Source organism: Nansenia antarctica (assembly GCF_963989245.1).
Source record: "Nansenia antarctica genome assembly, chromosome: 15".
Lineage (NCBI taxonomy): Eukaryota > Metazoa > Chordata > Actinopteri > Argentiniformes > Microstomatidae > Nansenia > Nansenia antarctica.
In genome coordinates, this window is record NC_137685.1 from 9,717,682 (window position 1) to 9,743,778 (window position 26,097).

The 26,097-nt window shown below is 48.2% G+C and overlaps 2 protein-coding genes across 2 annotated transcripts in view; both read right to left on the reverse strand.

Moving 5' to 3' along the window:
• il17rd (interleukin 17 receptor D) overlaps positions 1-18,615 on the reverse strand; it is a gene marked incomplete at both ends in the record, with an annotated part of 66,546 nt that extends 47,931 nt beyond the window's left edge. Inside the window, 2 exons of the mRNA XM_080545835.1 lie at positions 1,568-1,631; positions 18,502-18,615. Of these exons, the coding sequence (XP_080401961.1) occupies positions 1,568-1,631; positions 18,502-18,615 (178 nt within the window). The remainder of the gene's footprint in view (positions 1-1,567; positions 1,632-18,501) is intronic.
• Positions 18,616-21,006: 2,391 nt separating this feature from the next.
• Positions 21,007-22,702, reverse strand: hesx1 (HESX homeobox 1; the record flags this gene model as incomplete). The annotated part of the gene is made up of 4 exons (XM_080545836.1): positions 21,007-21,120; positions 21,596-21,697; positions 21,967-22,181; positions 22,561-22,702. The coding sequence occupies 4 exons, from the start codon at positions 22,700-22,702 to the stop codon at positions 21,007-21,009; spliced, it is 573 nt and encodes a 190-aa protein (XP_080401962.1).
• Between the last annotated feature and the right edge of the window lie 3,395 nt (positions 22,703-26,097).

Below are 26,097 nucleotides of genomic sequence, written 5' to 3' on the forward strand. Positions count from 1 at the left end.
GGGGGCGTGGCCTGGCCTGCAGGGTTGAGGCTGGGGGGGGGGCGTGGCCTGGCCTGCAGGGTTGAGGCTGGGGGGGCGTGGCCTGGGCTGCAGGGTTGAGGCTGGGGGCGTGGCCTGGCCAGGCCTGCAGGGTTGAGGCTGGGGCCGTGGCCTGCAGGGTTGAGGCTGGGGGGGCGTGGCCTGGCCTGCAGGGTTGAGGCTGGGGGCGTGGCCTGGGCTGCAGGGTTGAGGCTGTGGGCGTGGCCAGGCCTGCAGGGTTGAGGCTGGGGGCGTGGCCTGGCCTGCAGGGTTGGGGCGGAGTGGGGGGCGTGGCCTGGCCTGCAGGGTTGAGGCTGTGGGCGTGGCCAGGCCTGCAGGGTTGAGGCTGGGGGCGTGGCCTGGCCTGCAGGGTTGAGGCTGGGGGCCTGGCCTGGCCTGCAGGGTTGGGGCGGAGTGGGGGGCGTGGCCTGGCCTGCAGGGTTGAGGCTGTGGGCGTGGCCAGGCCTGCAGGGTTGAGGCTGGGGGCGTGGCCTGGCCTGCAGGGTTGGGGCGGAGTGGGGGGCGTGGCCTGGCCTGCAGGGTTGAGGCTGTGGGCGTGGCCAGGCCTGCAGGGTTGAGGCTGTGGGCGTGGCCTGGCCTGCAGGGTTGAGGCTGGGGGCGTGGCCTGGCCTGCAGGGTTGAGGCTGGGGGCATGGCCTGGCCTGCAGGGTTGAGGCTGGGGGCATGGCCTGGGCTGCAGGGTTGAGGCTGTGGGCGTGGCCTGGCCTGCAGGGTTGAGGCTGGGGGCGTGGCCTGGCCTGCAGGGTTGAGGCTGGGGGCATGGCCTGGGCTGCAGGGTTGGGGCTGGGGGGGGGGGGGGGGTGCAACCATGCGAGGAAGACCTCTCCTCCTCCTCCTCCCCCTCTTCCCTCTCTCCTCTCTCTTTTCCTCTGTGTACACTGATCTGCCTCCTGAGCTGTGAACGAGCAGGTAAAAGGAGAAAGAGGAGCAGCCAGTTGTGTCACTCACGCCCCCTGAAACCCCCCCCCCCACCCCCACCCCTACCCCCCACCCCCTGATCTCTGAGCTGCAGCCAATTGTGATGCTAAAGCCGGGGGGGCTTTGAAGCAGAGAGCTGCTCCCTCCACCAGCCACAGACAATGGCAGCAGACTGCTGGGAAAATCTGGATTTGCTTCAGGAGAGAAACTTGACTTCTGGAGGAATTAGCCGGGAGTGGGGGTGGTGCTGGGGTTGGAGTGGGGGTGGTGCTGGGGTGGGGTTGATGGGGGGGAGGGGGGGGGGGTGGGAGTCAGAGGTGGCGAATGCCAGCAGGACTGAAAGTATTAGCATGAAAAGCAGGACTACTTCCATGCAAGGCCATAGTGTTATAGTGTTGTTGTGTTGTTGTTGTGTTGTTGTGTTAGTGTGTTATTAGTGTGTAAGTGTGTTGTTATTGTGTTGTTGTGTTAGTGTGTTAGTGTGTTTGTGTGTTTGTGTTGTTGTGTTGTTGTGCTGTTGTAGTAGTGTGTTAGTGTGTTGTTAGTGTGTTGTTGTTGTGTTAGTGTGTTGTTGTGTATTCAGAAGAAAGAAGTCAGAAGAAAGACTTACTGTCCGATCGAAACGTGACTCCCAACTTCCGGCCATTCTCATCACCGGTGGACTGAGAGAGCGCCTGCAGAGAGAGAGGGGGGGGGGGAGAGAGAGGGGGGGAAAGGAAGGCATGGAGAGAGACAGACAGAGAGAGAGAGGGAAGACAGACAGACAGACAGACAGAAAGAGAGAGGGGGGGGGCAGAGAGAGAGGGAGAGAGAGAGAGGTCAGTCACAGTACAAGGACATCAGACAGTGGTAGACATCAGTGCACAAGGAGACGAGAGTACAGCACGTCCTGTGGCCTCACATCTGCAGCTGTAGCTGAGGTGGTTTGGAGTGACGCCATGCCAGACGTAAACTCAGACCTTGAGGATGTCCTCCTGACCAAAGGGCACTTCGTGACGTTAGAATTATAAGGTTCTATCTCAATTTTTGTCAAAATTGAGTTTTTTTACATAATCTGATCCATTAGGTGTTTATTAATGCCTGTGTGGTGTTATTTTTTAAAAGTTGACATTTTTGAGTTAGTAATTCATAATCTCACATCTCCATCTCATAAAACATAATGGAATGTAAAAACGTTGACGCTCAATATCTCTGAACTACCCTAAACGGAGATAGAACCGTATAATTCTAAGGTCACGAGTTGTGTCTTCCACGTCAGAGGAGACCCATGCTCGCAACTGTCTATTACTGTAGACGGTGCACAGAGAGCATGAATCGTAGATGGTCACACACAGAGAGGCTGGTAGAGGTAGAAATCGGAGGCCGGGCACATTGTAACATATGGAATGGAATGAGGAACAATATGAAACACAAACGATTTGGACAATCTGCCTTATTGTGTTTTTCAGAAGTTCCAAAAACACCCAACACAGAAGCAATGAAAACAATCAGTTCTCCAAGCACATATGAGGCATGAACATAGGTTCCTCATTCCATTCTGTGCATTACAGCGAGCCCGTCCTCCGATTTCCTACCTCCACTAGCCTCCCCCGCGTTCTACCGCCTTATGTCCAAACAGCTCTGACAGTCGGAGGCTTCCCTTTACGCCAGCTGGGAACGCACCCCTCTAATGGAAGCAGCATGCTGCTCCTGCCTGGAGGCAAACGGACAGAGATGGAAGATGAAAGAACTGGCAGACTGACTGAGGATGAGTAGAAGGAGAACCAGGCTGGCTGGCTGGCTAACTGGCTGGCTAACTGGCTAACTGACTGGCTGGCTGGTTGACTGGCTGACTGGCTGGCTAACTGGCTGGCTGGCTGACTGACTGGCTGGCTAACTGGCGGGCTGACTGACTGGCTGGTTGACTGGCTGGCTGGCTAACTGGCTGGCTGACTGACTGGCTGGCTAACTGGTTGCTTCCCTGTCAAACACCTTATCTCTCTGATCACGGCTGTTGTTGAGAAAGGAAGCTGTTATCTCCTCAGACAGGATGCGGTACAATTAACCCAGACAAGGCAGACAGAGGCAGACAAAGCGTGGGAGACTACAGACACAGACGGGCGGCCATCTTTAAAGCCTGGGAGACGACAGACAGTACAGTCATCTCCTCTCACCTCCCATGGTCCCCCTACCTCCCCTGGCCCAAGACCTGTCCCCCCCCCCATGTCCCCGTTCCTTCCCCTGCCCCAGACCTGTCCCACCACATCCCCTGGCCTCCCCTGCCCCCCCCCCCCCCACACACACACACACACACCTGTCCCCTGCCCCGTCCACACCTGCACCAGATGTAGGTGGTGTAAATGAGGCAGAAAGAGGACAGAGAGCAACAGAGACCACCAGGACAGAACCAGGAGAACCCATGAACTCTAATCTCCACTACACTCACTCCCCCATCTCCCATTCTCTCTCTGTCTCTCCCCTCTCCCTCTCTCTCCATCTCTCCCCTCTACCTCTCTCTCCATCTCTCCCCTCTACCTCTCTCTCCATCTCTCCCCTCGACCAGTCCCTCTGTCTCTCCCCTCTACCTCTGTCTCTCCCCTCTACTTCTCTCTTCCTCTCCATCCCCTCTACTTCTCTCTCTTCCTCTCTCTCTCTACCTGTCTCTCTCTCTCTCTCCCCTCTCCCCCCCTCTCTCTCTTCCTGCCCTCCCTCTCCCTCTCTGAACTTTACCCCAAACATATCACTCCCATTTCCCATAACCTCAACAACACCATCTTCCTCTCTCCCTTCAAACAGGTTTCTCGACATTTCAACCCCCCTCCCCCCCCCCTCTCACACTTCAGACACACTTTCCCCTGAGAGGAACACATGAATCTCATACAGATATTTTTTTGCGAGTTAAGCATTGCTCGGGGGCCTTTAAAAGGAGGAGTCTTTAAAGGTGGAGTAGAGAGAGGGGCCTCCGTGTTTACAGGCAGGCAGAGGAAGGGGGCAGCAGGCTGGGTCCTCATTTAGCAGCAGTGTGAAGTGTTGGAGGGAAGCCTCGGGGCCCTGCTAATGGGGCCTGGCCTGGCCGTCCTGGGGTTTTAACACCCTGCTCCCAGCATGCTCCTGTGTATGTGTGTAGTGTGTGTGTGTGTAGTGTATGTGTGTAGAGTGTGTGTGTGTGTGTTTGTGTAGTGTGTGTAGTGTGTGTGTGTGTGTGTGTGTGTGTTTTAACACCGCTGTCACAGCAGGCTCCTGTGTATGTGTGTAGTGTGTAGTGTGTGTGTGTGTGTGTGTGTGTAGTGTAGTGTGTGTGTGTGTGTGTATGTGTGTAGTGTATGTGTGTAGTGTGTGTGTGTAGCGTGTGTGTGTAGCGTGTGTGTGTAGTGTGTGTGTGTGTGTGTGTGTGTGTGTGAGTGTGTGTGTGTGTGTGTGTGTGTGTTTTAACACCGCTGTCACAGCGGGCTCCCGCGGGTCAGAGCAGACGGGCAGCTGCACAGGCCTCCCTGTCACACCTGTAACCAATCAGAGGCCTCCAAGCCACACCTGTACCCAATCAGCAGGCTCCAGCCCCTGACCACAGCCTCACACCTCTGGAGCATGCATGCAGAGAGAGTGTAGGTGTGCGTGTGTGTGTGTGTGTGTGTGTGTGTGTGTGTGTGTGTGTGTGTGTGTGCGTGTGTGTGTGTGTGTGTGTGTGTGTGTGTGGAGGCAGCACAACGCCTCCTAATAAGCCTGTCACAGTCTTTGCGACACCCTTCCAACGACACCCTTTTACTGCCCCCCACCATAAACAAGCACGCCCTTTGTTCCTACAGGACGTGTGTGTGTGTGTGTGTGTGTGTGTGAGTGTGTCTTCCGCCTCTCTGTCTGATCTGATGTCCCTCCCCAGCCCCCACGTAGCCCCTTTCCCCCCCCCACAGTCGACTGGCATCCTAAAACATCAAATGAACAGCTTGGGGTGGCAGGGAGAGGGGGGGGGTGGGGGGGGCATCGTAAAGCCGCTGTATCCCATGTGGCCGAGGGGCTTGAGAGGCTGTTGGCCAGGAGGGGGAGGAGGGTCAGAGAACGGTCACCACACTACAAAGATATTATTGGTCTTCAGAGCACTGGGAGGCATGAGAGAGGGAGGGAGAGAGAGAGAGAGAGGGAGAGGGAGAGGGAGAGAGGGAGAGAGAGAGAGAGAGAGGGAGGGAGAGGGAGAGGGAGAGGGAGAGAGAGAAGGAGAGAGAGAGTGGGAGAGGGAGAGAGGGAGATAACCAATGGATTTAACCCAGGCTCATAGTCTGACTGGTTTTTCAATTTGGGTGACTTTATTCACCCATGGCACTACATGAGTTAAATGCAGGCTACTTCAGATGCTAGTGAGGAAGTCTAGAGATCAGATAGGGGAAAGTCGGAGGGTTGTCCTGGATTGGCCCCGGCAGACAGTCCCACCGCAGGGACAAGTCTCAACACAGGACCCGGCGGCAGGTGATATGTGGAGGGCTGTGGCTGGGGGGTTGGGCTTGGGGATCGGGCTAGGGCTGAGGATGGGGCTGGGCATGGGTCTAGGGCAGGGGGGGCTGGGGCTGGAAGGCCGGGTCTGGGGCTTTCTCCCTCCCTCCCTCCCTCCTCCCTTCTGCCTGCTAGAACCAGCCGGTCTGAAACCAGGTGTTCTCTCTTCTTCTCCCTCCTCTCTTCTCCCTACCCCCTCCCCCTCCTCTCCATCCTCCTCTCTCTTCCCTCCTCCAGAATAATAACAATAATTATATCATCTGAGGAGACGGAGACGAGGAGCTGCTCCAGAGACACGCCAGGCCCCCCCTCCGAGGCCCCGGGGCTGCGCCAGAACCTTCCGCAGAACATGTGTGTGTGTCTTCTCCTCTCCTCTCTTCCCTTGTTCCTTCCCCTCGTAGGATATTGTAAAAACAACGGTCGGTTGGGTAACGCGCTGAATGGATGTCGGGGTGAAGTCAAACGTCTGATGTCGTTTATTAGTCAGGAGGGATGCATTGTTTGTTGGTTGGTCACAGTTGCCTGTTGTCTTCAAAGGGTCCTACGAAGATTAAAGTCTTTGTTTTCCTTTCCTGGCTTTGAAGCGAAACTCCTCACGCACACGCACGCAAGCATGCACACGCACACACACACGCACACACACACACACAGACGAGAGATTAATCTATCAAGAACACCGTCAGCCCAGAGTTACAGGTGGAGATATTTCTCTTTAAATTCCCCATTAGCAGCAAGCCATATGGAGACACTCTCCACGCACAACCAGCTGAGCCATTTTTAAAAAGGTAACTTTGTTTGATCCCCTCTGGCCCCCCCCTCTGCCTGCCCCCCCCCCCCCCACACACACACACACACACACCCCACACTCTTCTCCTCAACATCCGAAAGGAGAGAAACTCACCATGGTATTTTTTCTTCCCTTGAAGAGAACCGTGGACACTATCATCTTGAGTTTGGGGGGATAGAGAGCATGCTTGATGCTTCACTGGGATCCTCCCCCCAACTGATTAATTAGGCTGCAATTACAGTCAGGGAGGGGGGGGGGGAGGGGGGGGCAACATGGAACTACTAATCTCACTGCCTGGAGGCTGGGGAAAAAACTTGTTCTTAATTAACCAGCAACATTTGTTGGGCTTATGTGTAAGGTTCAACTACAACACACACATGCGTGTGCGCACACACACACACACACAGACACACACACACACACACACACACACACACACACACACAGAGACACACACAGACACACAGACACACACACACACACACAAACCCTCCCTCCCCCTTCTGAACCCCTCCACCTTTCTACAGACGGGACAGACCTTGTTTATGGACTCTAGCCCAGGCCCAGATGGGTCCCATATGACGAGCACAAATAAACACACAACATCCACATCAAAGCAGAGAAAACACAACCTCCATTTAACCTGACTTAACCCTGATATTACTGATATATAAACTACACAACTATTCAAACAAGCATTGCACACTAAACAGTTCTTCCATCACCTATTATGACAGGCAGTGTACAATAGATCATTCAGACCATTCAGTCTGTATACAATAGAGTGTGTATAGCATGAGAATGCAGTAACAGCGTGTGTTAGATGTCGTCTATTGTTTAAAGTGGTTTGTGTATATTTCGTTTTATTGGTTTATTTTCCCTTCATTACCATTCTGCGTTAAACAGTAAACAGCTGAACAGGAGACGCTGCTCTCCCCAGGTTCTCCTGGATAAATAAAGCTAAAATAAAAAAATAAAAATAAAGATGCAAGAACGAATAATTAATTACACCCAGCAGGGCTATTACGGTGTGTGTGTGTGTGTGTGTGTGTGTGTGTGTGTGTGCATATGTCTGTGTCTGTGTGTGTGTGTGTGTATATTCAGTGTAGTCACTGCAGCGTTATTATGGCCCATCTCTCTGTGTTCAGGTTAGGGGTGGGCATCGACGATCGATAATTGATCGATAAGGATCTTGGTCGATCACAAAATAAAACATTTGGTCGATCACAAAAAATTTTTTTTTTTTTTTTTTTTGTGATCGACCAAATGTTTTATTTTGTGATCGACCAAGATCCTTATCGATCAATTATCGATCGTCGATGCCCACCCCTAGTTCAGGTGTTAAACCGGCCCTAGACGGTCGGCTCGGTCTTAACTCAACTAAACAAACCCAGCAGGCCTCTTCACACCGTTAGTCCAGCAGATAGAGCAGCTTGGAGCAACACAAGCAGCACTCTCACACTTCAATGGAGATTAAACAATAACTGTCTAACCCCTGACCCTGGACAAATAATCAGACAGAATTATGCCTGGGGGAGCGTTGAGTGTTTTCAACTCATTGATTAGAATACTTGACCTTTACTGATTGATTAGAATAGTTGACCTCCTCTTGGCCTGTCAATCTAACTCAGAAAGGCTGTCAGAGACCGACAGACGACATCCCAAACTGACCAGGCGACCTAGGACATCAATCAGGGGGTCAAAGTTCACGTCCATGCTCGTGGCTCCAGCCCTACCCTTCCCCAGGCCGGTGGAGGAGGAGGAGGAGGAAATGAGGACGTTTGAGAGAGCGGCTGGACTAATCAGACCTCGCTGTGCTCTCCCGTAATCCGCCATGCGGTTCTCGTTACAAAAACATGTGTCTCCCATTTCACATTCCCTGCTCCCAGCGCTGCCTCTCTCTGGGGCCTGCAACTCTGCCTTTGTGTCCTTTATCAAGCCTCATTAATGCTAATTAATCATCACCCTTTCTTTTTTCTCTCCCGGGTTTCTCCACCGAATCAAGGCGCTGTGTGTGTGTGGGTGGGTGTGTGTGTGTGCGTGTGTGTGCGTGTGCGTGCGTGTGTGTGTGTGTGTGTGTGTGCGTGCGTGCGCGTGTGAAGGGGAGAGAAGTCCATCGTATGCTTCACTGGAGGCCAAGTTAGCCAGCATCCAGGGAGGTGGTTAGGGTTAGCCTCCCCAGCCCCATGTTGTCTAAACACTGACAGATCGCCATTAAATGGGCTCTTAAACCAGACCTTAAAAGTCACATTCATGTGCAGAGGGGGATATATCCAACATTTCTAAACGAGGCCCAACATTTCATCAACAAGATCACTGAAGAACAGGAATGAGGAAATTCAGTCATCAGGAAGCCAAGCGCCTGCGTATGGATGAGGTATTTAAGCTGATTTCTGCCTCCAGTTATGTCATTTCCTTTGGAACATTCATATTCCCATAGTCTTGTGGCGCCAGACCTGGAGATTGGGACTAATATCCTAGTACAACATATAATATCCTAGTAAAACATCTAAAATCCTAGTACAACATATAATATCCTAGTACAACATATAATATCCTAGTACATCATACGCAGTGATTCAGTGGTTCAGTTTTCCTCCTCTGCAGCCAGCCATCCAACCAGCCAATCAACCAGCCAGCCAGCCATCCAGCCATCCAGCCAGTCAACCAACCAACCAGCCAGCCAGCCATCCAACCAGCCAATCAACCAGCCAGCCATCCAGCCAGTCAACCAACCAACCAGCCAGCCATCCAACCAGCGAATCAACCAGCCAGCCATCCAGCCAGTCAACCAACCAACCAGCCAGCCAGCCGGCCAACCAACCAGCCAATCAACCAGCCAACCAACCAACCAGCCAGCCAGCCGGCCAATCAACCAGCCAGCCAGCCAGTCAACCAACCAACCAGTCAACCAACCAACCAGTCAACCAACCAACCAGTCAACCAACCAGCCGGCCAACTAGCCAGCCAGCCGGCCAACCAACCAACCAGCCGGCCAACCAGTCAACCAACCAGCCAGCCATCCAGCCAGTCAGTCTCATCCACCCTCAGGTGGACATGTGGCATCAATGATGCAGGTATCAGTTTCCTGAATCTCTGTAACAATTACGCCAGACTCCCGAGTCCTCAAGACTCTTTAACGCGAAGGCAATTACAAACATCCTGGTACTCAAGTCGTAATTTCAAACAGGAGGGCGGCTTTGATGGGACCAAGACGCCTCGCAGGCAGCTGGCTTGATGAGGGGAGGGAGCATCGACGTCTGACGCATGTTTCGAGACGAGATGGCGGTCGCTTTGTAAAGCACTTCTGTTGTTTACTGAGGGGGGGGAGAAACCAACCGACACACCACACACCATCAAACTATCACTCCTCACTGAGAAAGCCTGTCATCAGAGAGAGAGAGAGAGGGGGGGGGAGGGGGAGACAGAGAGAGAGGGTGAGAGACAGAGAGAGAGAGAGAGAGAGAGAGAGAGAGAGAGAGAGAGAGAGAGAGAGAGAGAGAGAGAGAGAGAGAACACTGAAAGCGATGAAAGTGAAGCGATCAAGTGAGGTCTTGTCACACTTAAAAATCCGAGGGAGAATGTGTTCTTTAATAACAGGGCAACAACAAGCAAAAGCAAGACGTGAAATTAAAACCTCTCTGGAATAACAACCCAGATCACAGCGGTCGTTTCGTGTTGCATTAAGGACTCTCATACCGCAGCAACTCCGAAAGTGAGGGTGTTAAGAACCCCTAATTGTTTGGTCATCTAGGGGTCGGGGTCGGCCTGTGTTCCCTCGTAGGAATCCTGGAGATTCTCAAGCAGACATGATCTTCAGTCCCGACCCGGACCCCAAGCTTTTCATCTGGGTTCAGGACTTGTACAGGCGGAGTGGTTGTGAACTGGGTGGTGAGTCTGTGGTGTCTCTGGGAGCTGCCTGAACAGAACCCACCGGTCCTGGGGTGGGTGGGAGGTAGGTATGGGTCAGCGCCAGCGGCTGGCCTCAGATGAGGGGGTGGGGGGGGGGGGGGGGGGTCGGGGAGGGGGGGGCCTCTGTGGCCATTGATCAAATGCTGGAGGCAGTCTGGCTTGACGTTCTCTGGCGTTGTTTTCCTGAATGCCTTTCCTGTTTAACTCCCATCCCCGTTTGTCGCAGGACCGACCCCGTTCTGAAACGCTACCATATGCCATGACATTACTGAGCAATGCCCATTACTGAGCAATGAACATTACTGAGCAATGAACAACTTGGATGGATCATTTTCGTAAACAGAGCCTGTTCACGCAGGGTTTCGATCCAAGTTTCTCACACATACATACACACACACACACACACACACACACAAAACATGCACTGAGGAACACACACACACACCCCACAGATCTGGGCCTCCTTGCTTTCAACGAGAGACAAATCACCGCGGCCCTGAAGAATGCCTCAAACTGCACTCCAGAGGAGAGATGCCAAGACCAAAGTGAACACATGCGTTTAACACTCATGCCTTTAGCAGAGCACTCCTCCTCTCCTAACCATGAAGCTGCATCTCTGTTAGACTGCATCTCTCTGTTACGCTGATGAGATATCCAGGCCTTCCAGACCCTCCCCACAGCCCCTCACTCACCAACAACAACACACACACCCCCCCCCCCCACACACACACACACACACACGCACACACGCACACAAATCCGGATCCTAAATGGATTTACAAGCTGCACGTTTGACCTTCCCTGTCACACACCACGCGCCCGGGCTGACCTGCGCTGGTAGCCAGCCGAGAGGCCGACAACCTCAGACAAACGAACACACCACACTCCCACAGGACCATCTGCTGGCTCGCTCAGAGAGAGCTCACGGAAAGCGTACTTCCTGCCAGCCAGCGGCATCCTCTATTGGAGACGGAACCTTTGTTCTTGACTTGATTGAAGGGGAGAGAGGAGATATTTGATGACTTTAGTATGGAAGGTATAAAGCCGGTATTTCATGAATAGCAGAGGGTAGGTATTTGATTACTATAGTCTGAAAGGTAGAGGGTAGGTATTTGATGACTATAGTCTATGGAAGGTAGAGGGTAGGTATTTGATGACTATAGTCTGAAAGGTAGAGGGTAGGTATTTGATTAACATAGTCTATGGAAGGTAGAGAGGGTAGGTATTTGATGACTATAGTCTATGGAAGGTAGAGGGTAGGTATTAGATGACTATAGTCTATGAAAGGTAGAGGGTAGGTATTTGATGACTATAGTCTGAAAGGTAGAGGGTAGGTATTTGATTACTATAGTCTATGGAAGGTAGAGGGTAGGTATTTGATGACTATAGTCTGAAAGGTAGAGGGTAGGTATTTGATGACTATAGTCTGAAAGGTAGAGGGTAGGTATTTGATGACTATAGTCTATGGAAGGTAGAGGGTAGGTATTTGATTACTTTAGTCTATGGAAGGTAGAGGGTAGGTATTTGATGACTATAGTCTATGAAAGGTAGAGGGTAGGTATTTGATTACTTTAGTCTATGGAAGGTAGAGGGCAGGTATTTGATTACTATAGTATATGGAAGGTAGAGGGTAGGTATTTGATTACTTTAGTCTATGGAAGGTAGAGGTGTTTGACTACTATTGTCTGAAAGGTAGAGGGTAGGTATTTGATTACTATTGTCTGAAAGGTAGAGGGTAGGTATTTGATTACTATCGTATGAGATTGCTTTGCACTTTGAGATTGATCAAATGAAAACGTTACAAATAAAATATTATTATTATTATTATTATAACTGTAGCCTATTACACATTAGATAGTTATCTGCATGTGATTTGCTGTCATCACAGGAAATTATGTTTAAAATCTTTACTGTCTATCTGACAGAAACCCTGCAATGTGGCCAGATAGCCTGGAGACACCAATGACTTTACATTGTATTGATCGATTTGCATATTCTACGATGGCATTCAATAACCATGAAGTAACACGTTCAGTCACGCCTTTTAGAAACCCCATAAAGGAACAGGGGCTCAGCCTATCACAGCCTGCCAGCTTTACACACACCAATAAATCTACACTCATTTCCTTTTCTGAAATGAAAAAGAAAAACACACATTTTCTTATCAAGTGTGAAGTCTTAGGCGTTGTAAGTAAAGTCATCCGCCAGAAAACGACCATGTTTTTCCAGAGCGGGTCGGGCTAATCCCTAACCTGACCCACCCAGGGATTGAGGAGATTTGAGGAGCTGGGAGAGATATCCTGTCTGTTCTCTCGCCAAAACCACATTTCTCAGAGGATTGATAGGGGATAGTTCCGGTTTGTTCTCCGTAAACCAGGTTTCTTAGCGGAGGGTTAGGGGAGATATGCTGTCTGCTCTTTGTAAACCAGGTTTCTCAGAGGAGGGTTAGGGGAGATATGCTGTCTGCACTTTGTAAACCAGGTTTCTCAGAGCAGTGTCTCAGCCACCAGATGACATTACACCACAGCGGTGAGTTTCAACATGAGGAGAGGAAGGGGGCTTCTGGGATTTGGAGTGTAACGTTTCATGCTGTAAGAATGCTCCAGCGCCCCGACACACACACACACACACACACACACACACACACAGAGACACACACACACACACACACACACACACACACACCTCGTCATGAGTAAATGAGTGGGGGTCAGGGCAGACACTAAGCACAGAGGAGTGTCCTGCTTTGCTGTAGCCTTTGAAGAGGTCACTGTGTAATCTCAATCTGAGCTGTGAGTCTTAGGGCAGGAACTGCCCCGGGTCACACATCCTTGATGAGGGAGGGAGGGAGGGAGGGAGGGAGGGAAGGGGAGAGGAAAGGAAAGAGCAGCTAATTGATTGTAATGACTTCAGTCTGTCAGGAGCAGCCATCTCTCATCAGACTGGCTGTGCTCTAGGCTGGACTGGACTGGCCAGTGGTCTCTCTCTCTCCGTCTCTCCCGCTTTCTCCCTCCCTCCCTCCCTGGTGCTCACAGAAACGCTCCAGCCACTCAGAGCTGAATGGGACAGTTTCATTCAGTTATTCTCACTTTTGCTCCTTCTTTTAAATTCACATTTAGTTTTACAAATATCCTTTCAGCAAAATATGATTATAATGAACACTGCATAATCCTGATTAAAATGATTATGACAATTATGAACAAACACTGCATAAGTGTGTGTGTGTGTGTGTGTGTGTGTGTGTGTGTGTGTGTGTGTGTGTGTGTGTCTGTCTGTGCGTGTGTGTGCGTGTGTGTGTGTGTGTGTGTGTGTGTGCGTGTCCTCACAGAGATCCAACACAGTTTTGATCATTTCGTAGTACCTCCTCTCTGAGCCTACTTCACGCTTGTGAGCGTTTTGCTTCCATAAACACCAGAACCATCAAAGGGAAACAACCAGAGAATCCCCCGCCCCCCCCCCCCCCCCCCTCCCTCTCGTCCCCCGCGGAGGTGAACAGACACACTGGAACTTTTAATTCACTTTTAACATACCTCCTTCCCAGCTCCTCTCTCCGCCTTTCTGCCCTAGCAGTGGGAGGGGGTGGCCTCTCAATGGCTGCTGGGCCCCTGAAAGGTCCTGGCCTCCCCATTCACACCCAGCTCATCCAGGAGACCAGGCCCTGATTCAGACCGACAACCAGGAGACCAGGGCCTGATTCAGACCAACAACCAGGAGACCAGGTCCTGATTCAGACCAACAAACAGGAGACCAGGCCCTGATTCAGACCAACAACCAGGAGACCAGGGCCTGATTCAGACCCAACAACCAGGAGACCAGGGCCTGATTCAGACCCAACAACCAGGAGACCAGGTCCTGATTCAGACCAGCAAACAGGAGACCAGGCTCTGATTCAGACCCAGCAAACAGGAGACCAGGCCCTGATTCAGACCCAACAACCAGGAGACCAGGTCCTGATTCAGACCAACAAACAGGAGACCAGGCCCTGATTCAGACCAACAACCAGGAGACCAGGGCCTGATTCAGACCCAACAACCAGGAGACCAGGGCCTGATTCAGACCCAACAACCAGGAGACCAGGTCCTGATTCAGACCAGCAAACAGGAGACCAGGCTCTGATTCAGACCCAGCAAACAGGAGACCAGGCCCTGATTCAGACCCAACAACCAGGAGACCAGGCCCTGATTCAGACTCAGCAAACAGGAGACCAGGCCCTGATTCAGACCAACAACCAGGAGACCAGGTCCTGATTCAGACACAACAACCAGGAGACCAGGCCCTGATTCAGACCCAACAACCAGGAGACCAGGGCCTGATTCAGACCAACAACCAGGAGACCAGGCCCTGATTCAGACCCAACAACCAGGAGACCAGGCCCTGATTCAGACCCAACAACCAGGAGACCAGGTCCTGATTCAGACCCAACAACCAGGAGACCAGGTCCTGATTCAGACCCAACAACCAGGAGACCAGGCCCTGATTCAGACCCGGCAACCAGGAGACCAGGCCCTGAGTCAGACCCAACAACCAGGAGACCAGGCCCTGATTCAGAGCCAACAACCAGGAGACCAGGCCCTGATTCAGACCCAGCAACCAGGAGACCAGGTCCTGATTCAGACTAACAACCAGGAGACCAGGGCCTGATTCAGACTAACAACCAGGAGACCAGGCCCTGATTCAGACCCAACAACCAGGAGACCAGGTCCTGATTCAGACTAACAACCAGGAGACCAGGGCCTGATTCAGACTAACAACCAGGAGACCAGGTCCTGATTCAGACTAACAACCAGGAGACCAGGCCCTGATTCAGACCCAGCTCAGCTATGAAACAGGCCCTGATTCAGACCCAGCCAACCAGGGACTTTCCCACAGCAGAGCACACAACTGCCTCCAAGGTTACCGGCCTGGTTGGCTGGTTTTCAATGCTCCCTTAAGGAGCTGAAGGAATAACTTGGGCTTGGGCCCCCCTCTAGAGCCCCCCCCCCCCTCCCCCCGGTTACCTCCTACTCTACCCCCCTTTTTTAATGCTCCCCGGTACATGCACACACTTTAATTCTTCCTCTCTTCCTCTGTCTCTCCCCCTCTCCCACCCTCCCTCCCTCCCTCCCCTCCATGAATTCTATGAAATGAAACTCACCTCCCTCTCCAATATCATTCATCTCCAGCCAGCCAGATGTTACAAACATAAGAAAAGAGAAGGAGGTAGAGAGAGGGGAGGGGGGGGGGGGGGGGGTTGAGGAGGAGGAGGAGGGGAAGGGTGGGGGTCTTTTGAATTCATGATTAAAAAAAGACAAACACAGAGAAGAGAGAGAGAGAGAGATAGAGGTGTCCCACATGTGCAGTCAAGCCAGGGCTTGTAGGGAGATCCCAGGGCTAATAAAAGCCTCTGCCAGAACCCGTGTTTGTGTACGTCTGGGGACATTGTCAAACATTCTCCTTATTCTTGTTTCCGTCCCGTTGACAGTGGGAGCCTCGGCATGACCAGGAGTCATTGACGAGAGAGACTGGTGCAAAAAAACACACTCCTGTGTCACACAGGAATGAGCTGCCTTGTTTTGAATACATCAACACCAACACCCCACTGACAGGGTTGGCTTCAACGTAACGTGAGGGGACTCGGAAGGAGACAGGAGGGTGTGAGACTAGGCATCTCTGATGAGAGGTACCTCTGCTGTTCTTAGAACTATTAAAATGGCAGTCTGCTAAAGGTATAATCATAAACCTGCTCATTATTGAGGCAGTAAAATCACACATATTCATTATCTGTGGCCTGCTTCCTGTTCCTGCAGACAATATTTAACTGGAATGACACTCATTTGAGTACCAAGAGGAGTCCTTGGTGGGAGAGGTTTGGAAAACTCTTTTCTGTGCTTTTCTCGCTGTCGTATAAAGACACCCTTCTTCAAACAACTACCTCATTGTCCCAGGTGGAGAGGGCTTTTATGTGGCCATGATGTAGCTAAGCACCAGTGGGTAACTAATACAGGTGATTTCACCTGCTCTCAAAGTGAGTCTTAAAATGAGAAGTATCAAATGAATCGGTCCTTTCAACATCCGCTGAAACCGAGATACTATGAACCAGGATACCTGCAACGTCGCGCTCCTCAACTGTTTTATCCATTTTAAAAATAATGACTCAAATGTTGAACTATGTTTTAGCAGTTTGGCTGACATTCCGCCCTGTGCTGCACACTCAGCGATCGTAACGTAACCAGCAGATGTAAGAAGGGAAATGGGATTCTGTCAGAAGGATTACACAGCTGGTCATATCCGTCCCATAATGAATACTGGCTTCAGTCGAGAAATATGGAAGAGGAAGAGAGTGGAAGTACAAAAGCAGCCAATCTCCTTCCTAGAGGAATGGAAACTTTGGCTAATTTTTTAAAAAACGGGTTTCGGAGAGATAAGTGCCTTAATCCGGAGCCAGAACCTCTCCTCCCAGCAGACCTCCCTGTAGCCTCCTGCCCACCCTCTCTGGGAGACGGCTCAGTTCGATTAAAGCGCTCGCCAACTCTAACTTCCATGGAAGATATTCTCATGACTTGTGTCCAATACGCAAACCCTGCGCTCCAACACTAATAATAGCCCCTCTAATGTATTTACAATGTTAAGTGCAAAATGAGGGGTAGACTATTAAACTAATATTGTGCCAAGTGGCTGTGAAAGGTGATTTTTGAAAAGTGTGAAAAATCTGGTTGAATTAAACTTGACTGCAGGAAGAAAATTGCACGTCAACTTAAGGGGGAAAATAAAAGAAGAAAAACTCAACTCATAACTAAAACAAAAAAAGGTCACTTTTTCTTGGCAGAACATGCCACAACACAAACATCCACAATAAAGTTCTTCCTGAATAGAACTACCTGACACCTGCAAAACAGTAACGTTTTTAAGTGTTTCTATTAGCAACTGTGTTGAGGGCCGGCATCCTGAGAGCGTTTGAAGTGGTGGTAGGGGGGAGTCGGCCTGGAGGAAATGCCCTGGAATTTTAATAGAGCAAACATAACAGTCCCTTCACTTCCTAGGGGAAATGGCATCAAACACACCGCTGCCCCACCACAGACAATGCATTATAGGGCCAATAACTCACTCAATAGCATGTCAGTCACACACAAACAAGGGAAAAGACAACAAATAATGCATGGCGAGGAGTGGGGGTGGGGTGGGCAGTTCTTAATGAGCAATGTTGTTGGGATACTGAAGTCTGTGAGAAGTAGGCTTTCTGTAGACACAAAGGCTCTCTCCGTTTCACACTTTGACTTTTAAAATCATATTGTCCTACTTATCATGCAGCCTTAATCGAATTATTTTTTAATCCTGACAAAAAAAAACATCAAGATATCTATTCTCTTCAATTAAATGCATAACAAATATATTTGTATGTAGCCTAAACTTTAACTTTAAAAAAAAAAACGTTAACTTTTTCTTCACTGTCTCATGGTGTCATCACCTCGTTACTGGTGCCTGGCTTCCTATCGCCGCATTACAATGACAATAGTGACTGGAAAGTGACAATATACAGGTTAACAAATTGATGGGGACAATAGGCTACTATGCAAATGTTCACTTGGATCCCTGTTTCCTCTTTAAGAATCTAAAGTAGACTACAACTGTCCATCCATGGCTTGATTGTAGCCTACTTTTTGTGGAATGCAACATTGTTATATTGTTTTATGCTTGAATGCCAATCTTTCGGGTTCAACAAGGCAAGCAGCTTGATTATTCAACTCCATGGCATGTCGTGAGCTTAGAATGATAAGGTTCTATCTCCGTTTAGGGCAGTTCAGAGATATTGAGCGTCAAAGTTTTTACATTCCATTATGTTTTGTGAGATGGAACCTTTGTATTTTATGAATTACTAACTGAAAAATGTAAACATTTTAAAAAATAACACCACACAGGCATTAATAAACACCTAATGGATCCGACTATGTAAAAAAAACTCGATTTTGACGAAAATTGAGATAGAACCGTATAATTCTAACGTCACGAAGTGCGATAGAGTTGGATCACCCGATTCTTAAACTGTTTGCGTGCAAAGTGCAAAGGAGTTAATTAAGGAAGGTTGCATGCATATCCCTGTTGAACACATCAAACGCTTATCCAACCCTTGAAGTGAAAAGTGGTATACAATAACATTGCCCTTTTGTTTTTCCAAACACACTCAAAACTATAGGACATTATTAAACGGTTATCAAACAAACTCATTATCACGTATACAAAAACAGAATGCCAAACACAATATCATGAAATTCTGTTCTCATAAGCAAGCCTGGTAAAAAAATAAAACTTCAAGCGCACTTCAACTTTGGAGGTATAGTTGGTGCGTCTTGGGCTTGGCAGCGGCGCGCAGGCAGCCTTCGTTTAGTGTTTTACGGTAAAATCTTTACCTGGTAGATGCATTTCTCCGAGTTTCCCTTCTTGGTGCCTGACGCCGAGTAGATGTTCAAAAGCAGGTATATTACAGTTGTGAGTAGGTGAAATAGTCTCGCTCGCGTAGCCATCCCCTCTACTCCATGAAGACCATCTGCAGAGTGTGTATGTGTGTGTATGTGTGTGTGCGGTCAGTGAGCTCTGCACCTCGGCTGTCTCGGAGAATTGTGCGTTGTTATCTGAGAGTGATGTCGGACTTACATGCCGCCGCCAGGGGGCGCTGTACCATAGTGTCTCTAGACTAAACTAGTCCGATTACTTACATGCCGCCGCCAGGGGGCGTTGTAACATAGTGATCAAATAAAGACCGCAGAATTTGCAGTCCGATATGAGTTTATTCGACTCAAAATAAGTTTCAGATTATTCTTTCATTCTGTAATCTGTACCAGTGTCAAAGTAATTATGATTAGGGCCTTATCTATTCGGATGTGTAGAAATGTAGTCGAGAGAGACAGAAGTCTCAAAAGTCTCATAATAAAGGCAGAGCGGTGAGAGGTAACGCCCCATTCCGTCTACAAGGAGGCCCTGAGGGGCCTGCAGAGTCTTGTGTCCTACTAGTGTCTCTCTCAATCAAACAGAAGGGCAAGAGAGAACATCCGCTCTAGGCTAGACTCAGAGAGTTCAAGACCCAAATATGTGTCAACCTGGAGAAAAGAAAACCCACATAAGATATTGTAAATCAGCGGAGTCTGTCAATTGTGTTTATTTAGCACACCGGCCTTAATTCCTTGATAGCCTATGACCACATCATGTTATGTGGTAAACAAGTCGCTAAGTATAGGATGCCGTGTTATGTGTAGACTACACTTTAATCGCAATAATCACAAACCTAAAAGGCTTGAAGCATACACACACACTATCTTATTCCCGGCAGACACACAGAGGGGGTAATGCAGTGGATCAGGTCTCTGTGATGATGTTGAGATCAAAGAGTTTAGTGGTTTGACTCCAAACTCTGGGAGAGTTCTTCTATCCAGATGGGACGACTCCACCCTGCTCACCTTACAGGTGTTCTACTGTTTCCATTGAAGTTGAAAACAGTTTGAAAAAGTTAGGGGGAAAATTCCCCTTTGTTGTTGCCAGGGAGAAAGCTGACCGTTACACACTTTGTCACTCAGTTCAGACTCTGACACTGGTATAAGCAAAAAACTAATCTTACTCTACTTATAGCTTCATGACACTGTTAAAACTATCAGTTTGATCTCATGGATGGTCAGTCTTTGCATCCACAGCTCTGTCTATGAAATTGAGAGTGGTTACATTTCTCCAGCCCCATCCCGTCTACCAAAAAGGTGTCAGTTTTGTTGTTTGTTGTTGAATTACAGATTGCACCTTTAAGGGAGGAAAGACAGAGAGAGAGAGAGTTTGACCTTTTTAGCACCCTCCTGTGAGATGTATGGAAATTACATCTGACATAGTGTTGGGTGAGTTAGTCTACACACCAGGGTGTCAGAAAATGGTTCTGTCTTCACTTAAATGTTTATTGTTATTATATTGTTTACATTTACATTAAAATGTTTGGCATTTAGCAGTGGCCTTTATCCAAAGCAAACACATTTCTCTAAATATAAGTAATCATCCCTCAGTCATCGCAAGAAAAAGATATTAATGCCACAGGCAAAGTCATTTTCACATAGAATATGAATATATGAGCCTGTATCTGTTTAGAAAAAAATGAACTCAAGAAACCCAAGAACTCGATGTTGTCACACGTCATATGGACATAGTGAACAAATTGAACGCTGCTTCTTTTTTGTCCTCACACACAGCGGTGTGTTTCCTGTGGCCTGCAGGGCAGACTGCCTCCCTGCAGACCCTTTGTCTCTCCCAGCTAAACCTCCATTCCTCCGCCTCTCCTCTCCTAAAGGAGACTTAGGCCTTTCTATAGGGGTGGTTCTCCAACAATACCCAGTGGCAGGGGTGAGATTAACTCTCCAAGGTTTTTTGTTCGAGCAAATTAGAAGGAAAAACCATCACCTGTGTAACAACAGGAAGGTTGTTTTCCCATAGAGCTGTAGAGTATTACTGGCTGGAAGTTGTTAGAGAAATGCGTTACATTCATTGACATTTAGGAAGGAAATTGAAATTGGACTACTGAAATGAAGAACCAGTTGAAAATATAATTGATAACGATCTGATCTGTTTATTAAAACGTTTACATGTCTTTTTTCAAATGGCCATTTACGCAAAAATAATATATTAGAATATAGTGATGGGGGAGAGAGAGAGAGAGAGAGAGGGGGGAGACAGAGACAGAGACAGAGACAGAGACACAGAGTCAGGAGAGGGAGAGAGAGAGAGAGAGAGAGAGAGAGAGAGACAGAGAGAGAGAGAGAGACAGAAAGAGAGAGAGAGAGAGAGACAGAGAGAGAGAGAGACAGAAAGAGAGAGAGAGAGAGAGAGAGAGAGAGAGAGAGACAGAGAGAGAGAGAGAGAGAGAGAGAGAGAGAGAGAGTATCCTGTTATTGCTCCTCTTCTTCTTTCTCCTTCAGGCCATTCAGGACTTTCTTCACCACCAGGAACTGGGATTCTCTGTGGGATCGTCTGAGCTTTGCTCTGCGGTTCTGAAACCAGATCTGGAGAAGAAGAGAGGGCCAAAGAGGCGCTTAACTATAGTTACAAGTCTCGTCTGGTTTACAATACCAACCAGGGATTTAGATGTGAATTAATTACTATAGCTATATTATAGCTATATTATTCTATCATGATGTACTTAGGAGGTTACTACTGCTGACATAAAAAAAAGTGTAGTGTAATTGTAATTTTGCCATTTAGCAGACGCTTTTAATCCAAAGCGATTTACAATTACGAATTACAGGGACATTCCCCCTGGAGTAACTGAGGGCTAAGTGCCTTACTCAAGGGCACACTAGTAGTGGTGTGGTTTCAGGCGGGATTTGAACTCACAACCTTCCGATCACAAGTCCAACTCACTATCCACTAGACCACCACTATCCATTGTAGTGCTTACAATAGATAAACAAATCCTAGACAATAGTAGTGACCTATAAATGACCATGCTTATGAGAACACGTAGGAAGAGTAACCGACCTGGATTCTGTCCTCCTCCAGGAGCAGCCTCTGAGCCAGCTCCTCCCTCAGGTCGATGCCCGGGTACGAGTTGATGTGGAACACGCTCTCCAGGACCTCAATCTGACCAGAAAACATAACGTGTCAATATTCATATGAATCAATATGAGATAGCCTACACACACACACACACACACACACACACACACACACACACACACACACACACACACACACACACATATGAATGAGATATAACAAAGATGTTATATGTTGTGTGTACAATAAAGATGTACATTATTATAATATCAATAAGTATATAGGCCTTTAGACCATAGTGTCATTATACACGCGTTATGCGCGTTGAGCTGATGCGTAATTACGCATCTTACCTGAGCGCACGTGAATGCCGTCCTGGGTCTGCGGCCGACATACCAGTTCAGCGTTCTCCGGTAAGAATCCGGTAAACGTGGTTGTCTCCGGTAAGAATCCGGTAAACGTGGTTGTTGGCAGCTGAAGCCATTTCCCTCTGTCCCCCCCGTCATCTCTGACGAAGACTCCGACCCTTTGACAACGATGTGGCTCAGCTGTTGCGTTGGTTCCAACTCTGCAATCCATCCAATACATCAGTGAGGTTATTCTAATATATTACATTCAATGAATGTGCAATAATACTATGTGCAATATGACAACCCTCGTGCACATAAGGTTCAGATATAGGAAATGTTAGGATATGTATAGCATAGCATAGAGTACAGCACAGTGTTTTATTTGTACAGTATAGTATAGTGGATAGTGTACATAGCCTTTATTTATGTAAACCAGCTCTTTTCCCTTCTTTTTTTTTCTTTTTTTTTCCTAGCACCAGGGGAGCCCCGACTCCCAAATTTCGTTGTATGGTACCTGTACTGTATTAATGACAATAAAGACCATTCATTCATTCATTCATTCATTCATTCATTCATTCATTAAAATACACAATTTACCTGTCCATGGTCGATACAGCTTCAGAGGCACATTGCTCAGTTCTTGCGTCTCCAAATCCAACCCGAGGATGCCGTCTATGGTGAAACATGACCTGGTGTCACCTCGCCTGATCTGGGCCATTCTGACGGTAGACCCAGCCATGTCTCCACTGCTGTCACCTCGGCAAAGTTACTGCTTAAACTGACTGTTCAGGTGACGACTTTTAAACCGACAAAACCAGGGATTTATAAACGTCACAAATTAGAATGTTGGGTTCTGAAAGTTTAGCATTTGAATTCGAGACCCCCCACTACGAGGCAGGTAAGTCCAATTTGGGGGGGGGGGGGGGGGGGGGGGGGGTTGGCAATTAGCATAATGGTGTTATCATGTGAGGGACATGGGACTCCGTTAAATCAAATAAGACAAAGCGAGAATAGCTCTCTTTTCTTCAAAACTACCAAGGTAGAAAATCGACCCCCAGTCCCATTTTCCCAAAACTGGGAACCTTTTCAGCTCCTTCAGAGCAAAGCACCAGCCTGAGGCCTGATTCAGAGTCACTCAGGTATTACGTAATCCCATTTAGTTATGTTTTGCCATGGAAATTTAAACTATTATTAATAATCCTCTAATACTATTAGTTTAATCCTACTGAATATTCTCTCGTTCTGCCGTTGTGATGCATAATGGCGCGGTGAATTATGTCAGGCGCAAACAAAAGACGCGCAGCGGCAGACTGCCACGCCGGTGGAAACTGACTGGGTCATAATTGTTCGCTGGACGGACCTATTCACAACGAGATTAGCGTTTGCCCTTGTCGGCCACCGTAGATTAGGCCTCATGTGACAACAGGACAGGGGCAGGTTTAAACTAATAGCGCGCTTGTTTATTTATCGCCGTGAATGGAGCGGAGACGGACGCACGCGACACCTACCGAGCGCACGGGCGTGCCCTGACCGGCTGGCCCAAACTCCTTTCAGTATGAATTAATTAATTAATGAATTAATGAATTAATGAATTAATGGTCTTTATTGTCATTAATATAGTACAGGTACCATTCAACGAAATTTGGGAGGGGGGGCTCCCCTGGTGCTAGGAAAAAAAAGAATACTAAAAACAAGAAGGGAAAAGAGCTGGTTTACATAAATAAAGGCTATGTACACTATCCACTATACTATATTATACAAATAAAACACTGTGCTGTACTCTATGCTATGCTATACCTATTCTAACATTTCCTATCTCTGAACCGTATGTGCACGAGGGTTGTCATATTGCACATAGTATTATTGCACATTCATTTAAAGTGTCGCAGTTTGCAGGTTTGAAATGTTCACAGTTGTATTTCAATATTGCACTTATGTTTACAATCTAGTAGCTGCCATCAAATTGTCTAGATTGTCCAGGGCCTAGAACCTAGGTCTTTGCTGTGTTCAGGGCCTGAATGGCCCTGGGGTAGAAGCTGAGCTTCAGTCTGTTTGTCCTTGCGGACATGGTCCTGAACCGCCTGTTCGAGGGCAGCCGAACAAAGTGTTCGTACCCAGGGTGGGATGGGTCTCTGGAGATCTTGGAGGCCTTCCTGACAATGAACTACTCCTTTCAGTATCAATAGAGTGAGAAGAAACGTGTCTTGCAAAGTCGAGAGGAATCATATAATGAAATGTCACAGGTGTAAAATGCTAAAACAAATGAAATGGTTAACATCCATAGAAGGATGACACTGCACAAATAACTGGCATGACTGTAGTAATGATATGTACAGTGTTGGGGAGTAGTTCCACTATCAATTTAACTGCATGTTGCAGTAGCTTGGTGGTAGTTAAACTAAATAAAAATCATAGTGTTTCCAGTAGTTAACGACTTTTTTGCCATGTAGCAGACTAGTGTAGTAAGCTATTGTCACTACTGACTACATTTTCCCAAAAGAATACAATATTCCAGCCCTTGAAAAAAAATAACTTGTGTTGGTGGCCCTAATACTGAGAATGCCGGGAAGTATTTACATTTTCTATCCACCATGTAAACGGCTGAGAAGTGTGATGATGGCATACACGTGTAGTTCTCTTTATGACCTGTGAGAGGCAGCAACACTTTATGACCTGTGAGAGGCAGCAACACGAACATCACATGAAGAAGAAGAAGAAGAATAACAACGAGAGTAAAACATTTTAAGCGCATGGCTAGCAGCACAAATAGCACAAGATTAACTGATCCCAACATGTCAAAACTACAGTGGCTGAACGAGTTTCTCACGCAGCGATTAACAGCCGCTGCTGGGAGATATTTGGAGCAGTTGAAGAAGTAATAGTTGAATATCGGGAGGAAATCTCCCGTTCAAAAGAGGAGAACGAGCGTCTCCAGAGGCTCCTGGACTTGCTTCTCAAACCCGAGATCAGATTACACAGAGCAGACCCCGGGCAGATCACTAGTGTCTCCGTCTCTGAAGAGGTCAGATTACACAGAGCAGCAGACCCCGGGCAGGTCACTGGTGTCTCCGTCTCTGAAGAGGGTCCCAGGCAGGAGCAGCAGGAGTGGAGCCAGACAGACATAGAGGACATAGAGATCAGACAGATTAAAGAAGAGCAGGAGGAGGTTGACACCTCAGACTCACCATACCCTCCCTCTTATGTACAAACTGACCCTGATGGTAAGAATCCAACTGTGTACACAAATGAATGAATGAATGAATGAATGGTCTTTATTGTCATTGATACAGTACAGGTACCATACAACGAAATTTGGGAGGGGGGGCTCCCCTGGTGCTAGGAAAAAAGACTAAAAACAAGAAGGGAAAAGAGCTGGTTTACATAAATAAAGGCTATATGTACACTATCCACTATACTATACTATACAAATAAAACACTGTGCTGTACTCTATGCTATGCTATACATATCCTAACATTTCCTATCTCTGAACCTTATGTACCCGAGGGTTGTCATATTGCATACCAGCAACAAAGGAGGACTGTGAGAGGAATGACATATCAACCACACCAGCTGAACAGAACCACACAGGACCTGATGAAGAGGATATGCAGCATCAGAGACAACCCACGACGCACAACTCCCCTCTGCAGGAAAGCCAGACTCTTCTGAAGCCCAGAGTGAAACAGGTTATCACTGTCATATTTGCAACAGACATTATAGAGTTAGAGGCTATCTGTCACTGCACATGAGGCTACACACACAGACACCGTATCACTGTACGTTTTGTCTAAGACGTTTCAGAGAGAAGGGTGCTCTGCAAATGCATGTGAGGACACACACAGGGGCAATAGGAGGAGGAACCTATAGGTGCAATCTCTGTGATAAACCTTTCAAACAAAGAAAAAATCTAATAGATCATATTAAAACTCACACAGGGGAGAAAGCATACAGCTGTCAGGTTTGTGGAAAACATTTCAGAACAGGCGGTCAGCTAAATGAACATAGTAGGACTCACACAGGAGAGAAACCCTTCAGATGCCATATCTGTGGATTATATTTCGGACAAAGTAGTGCTCAGACCAGACACATCAAAGCTAAACACAAGGGGGAGCTGTCAATTAGAATGCTAGCAG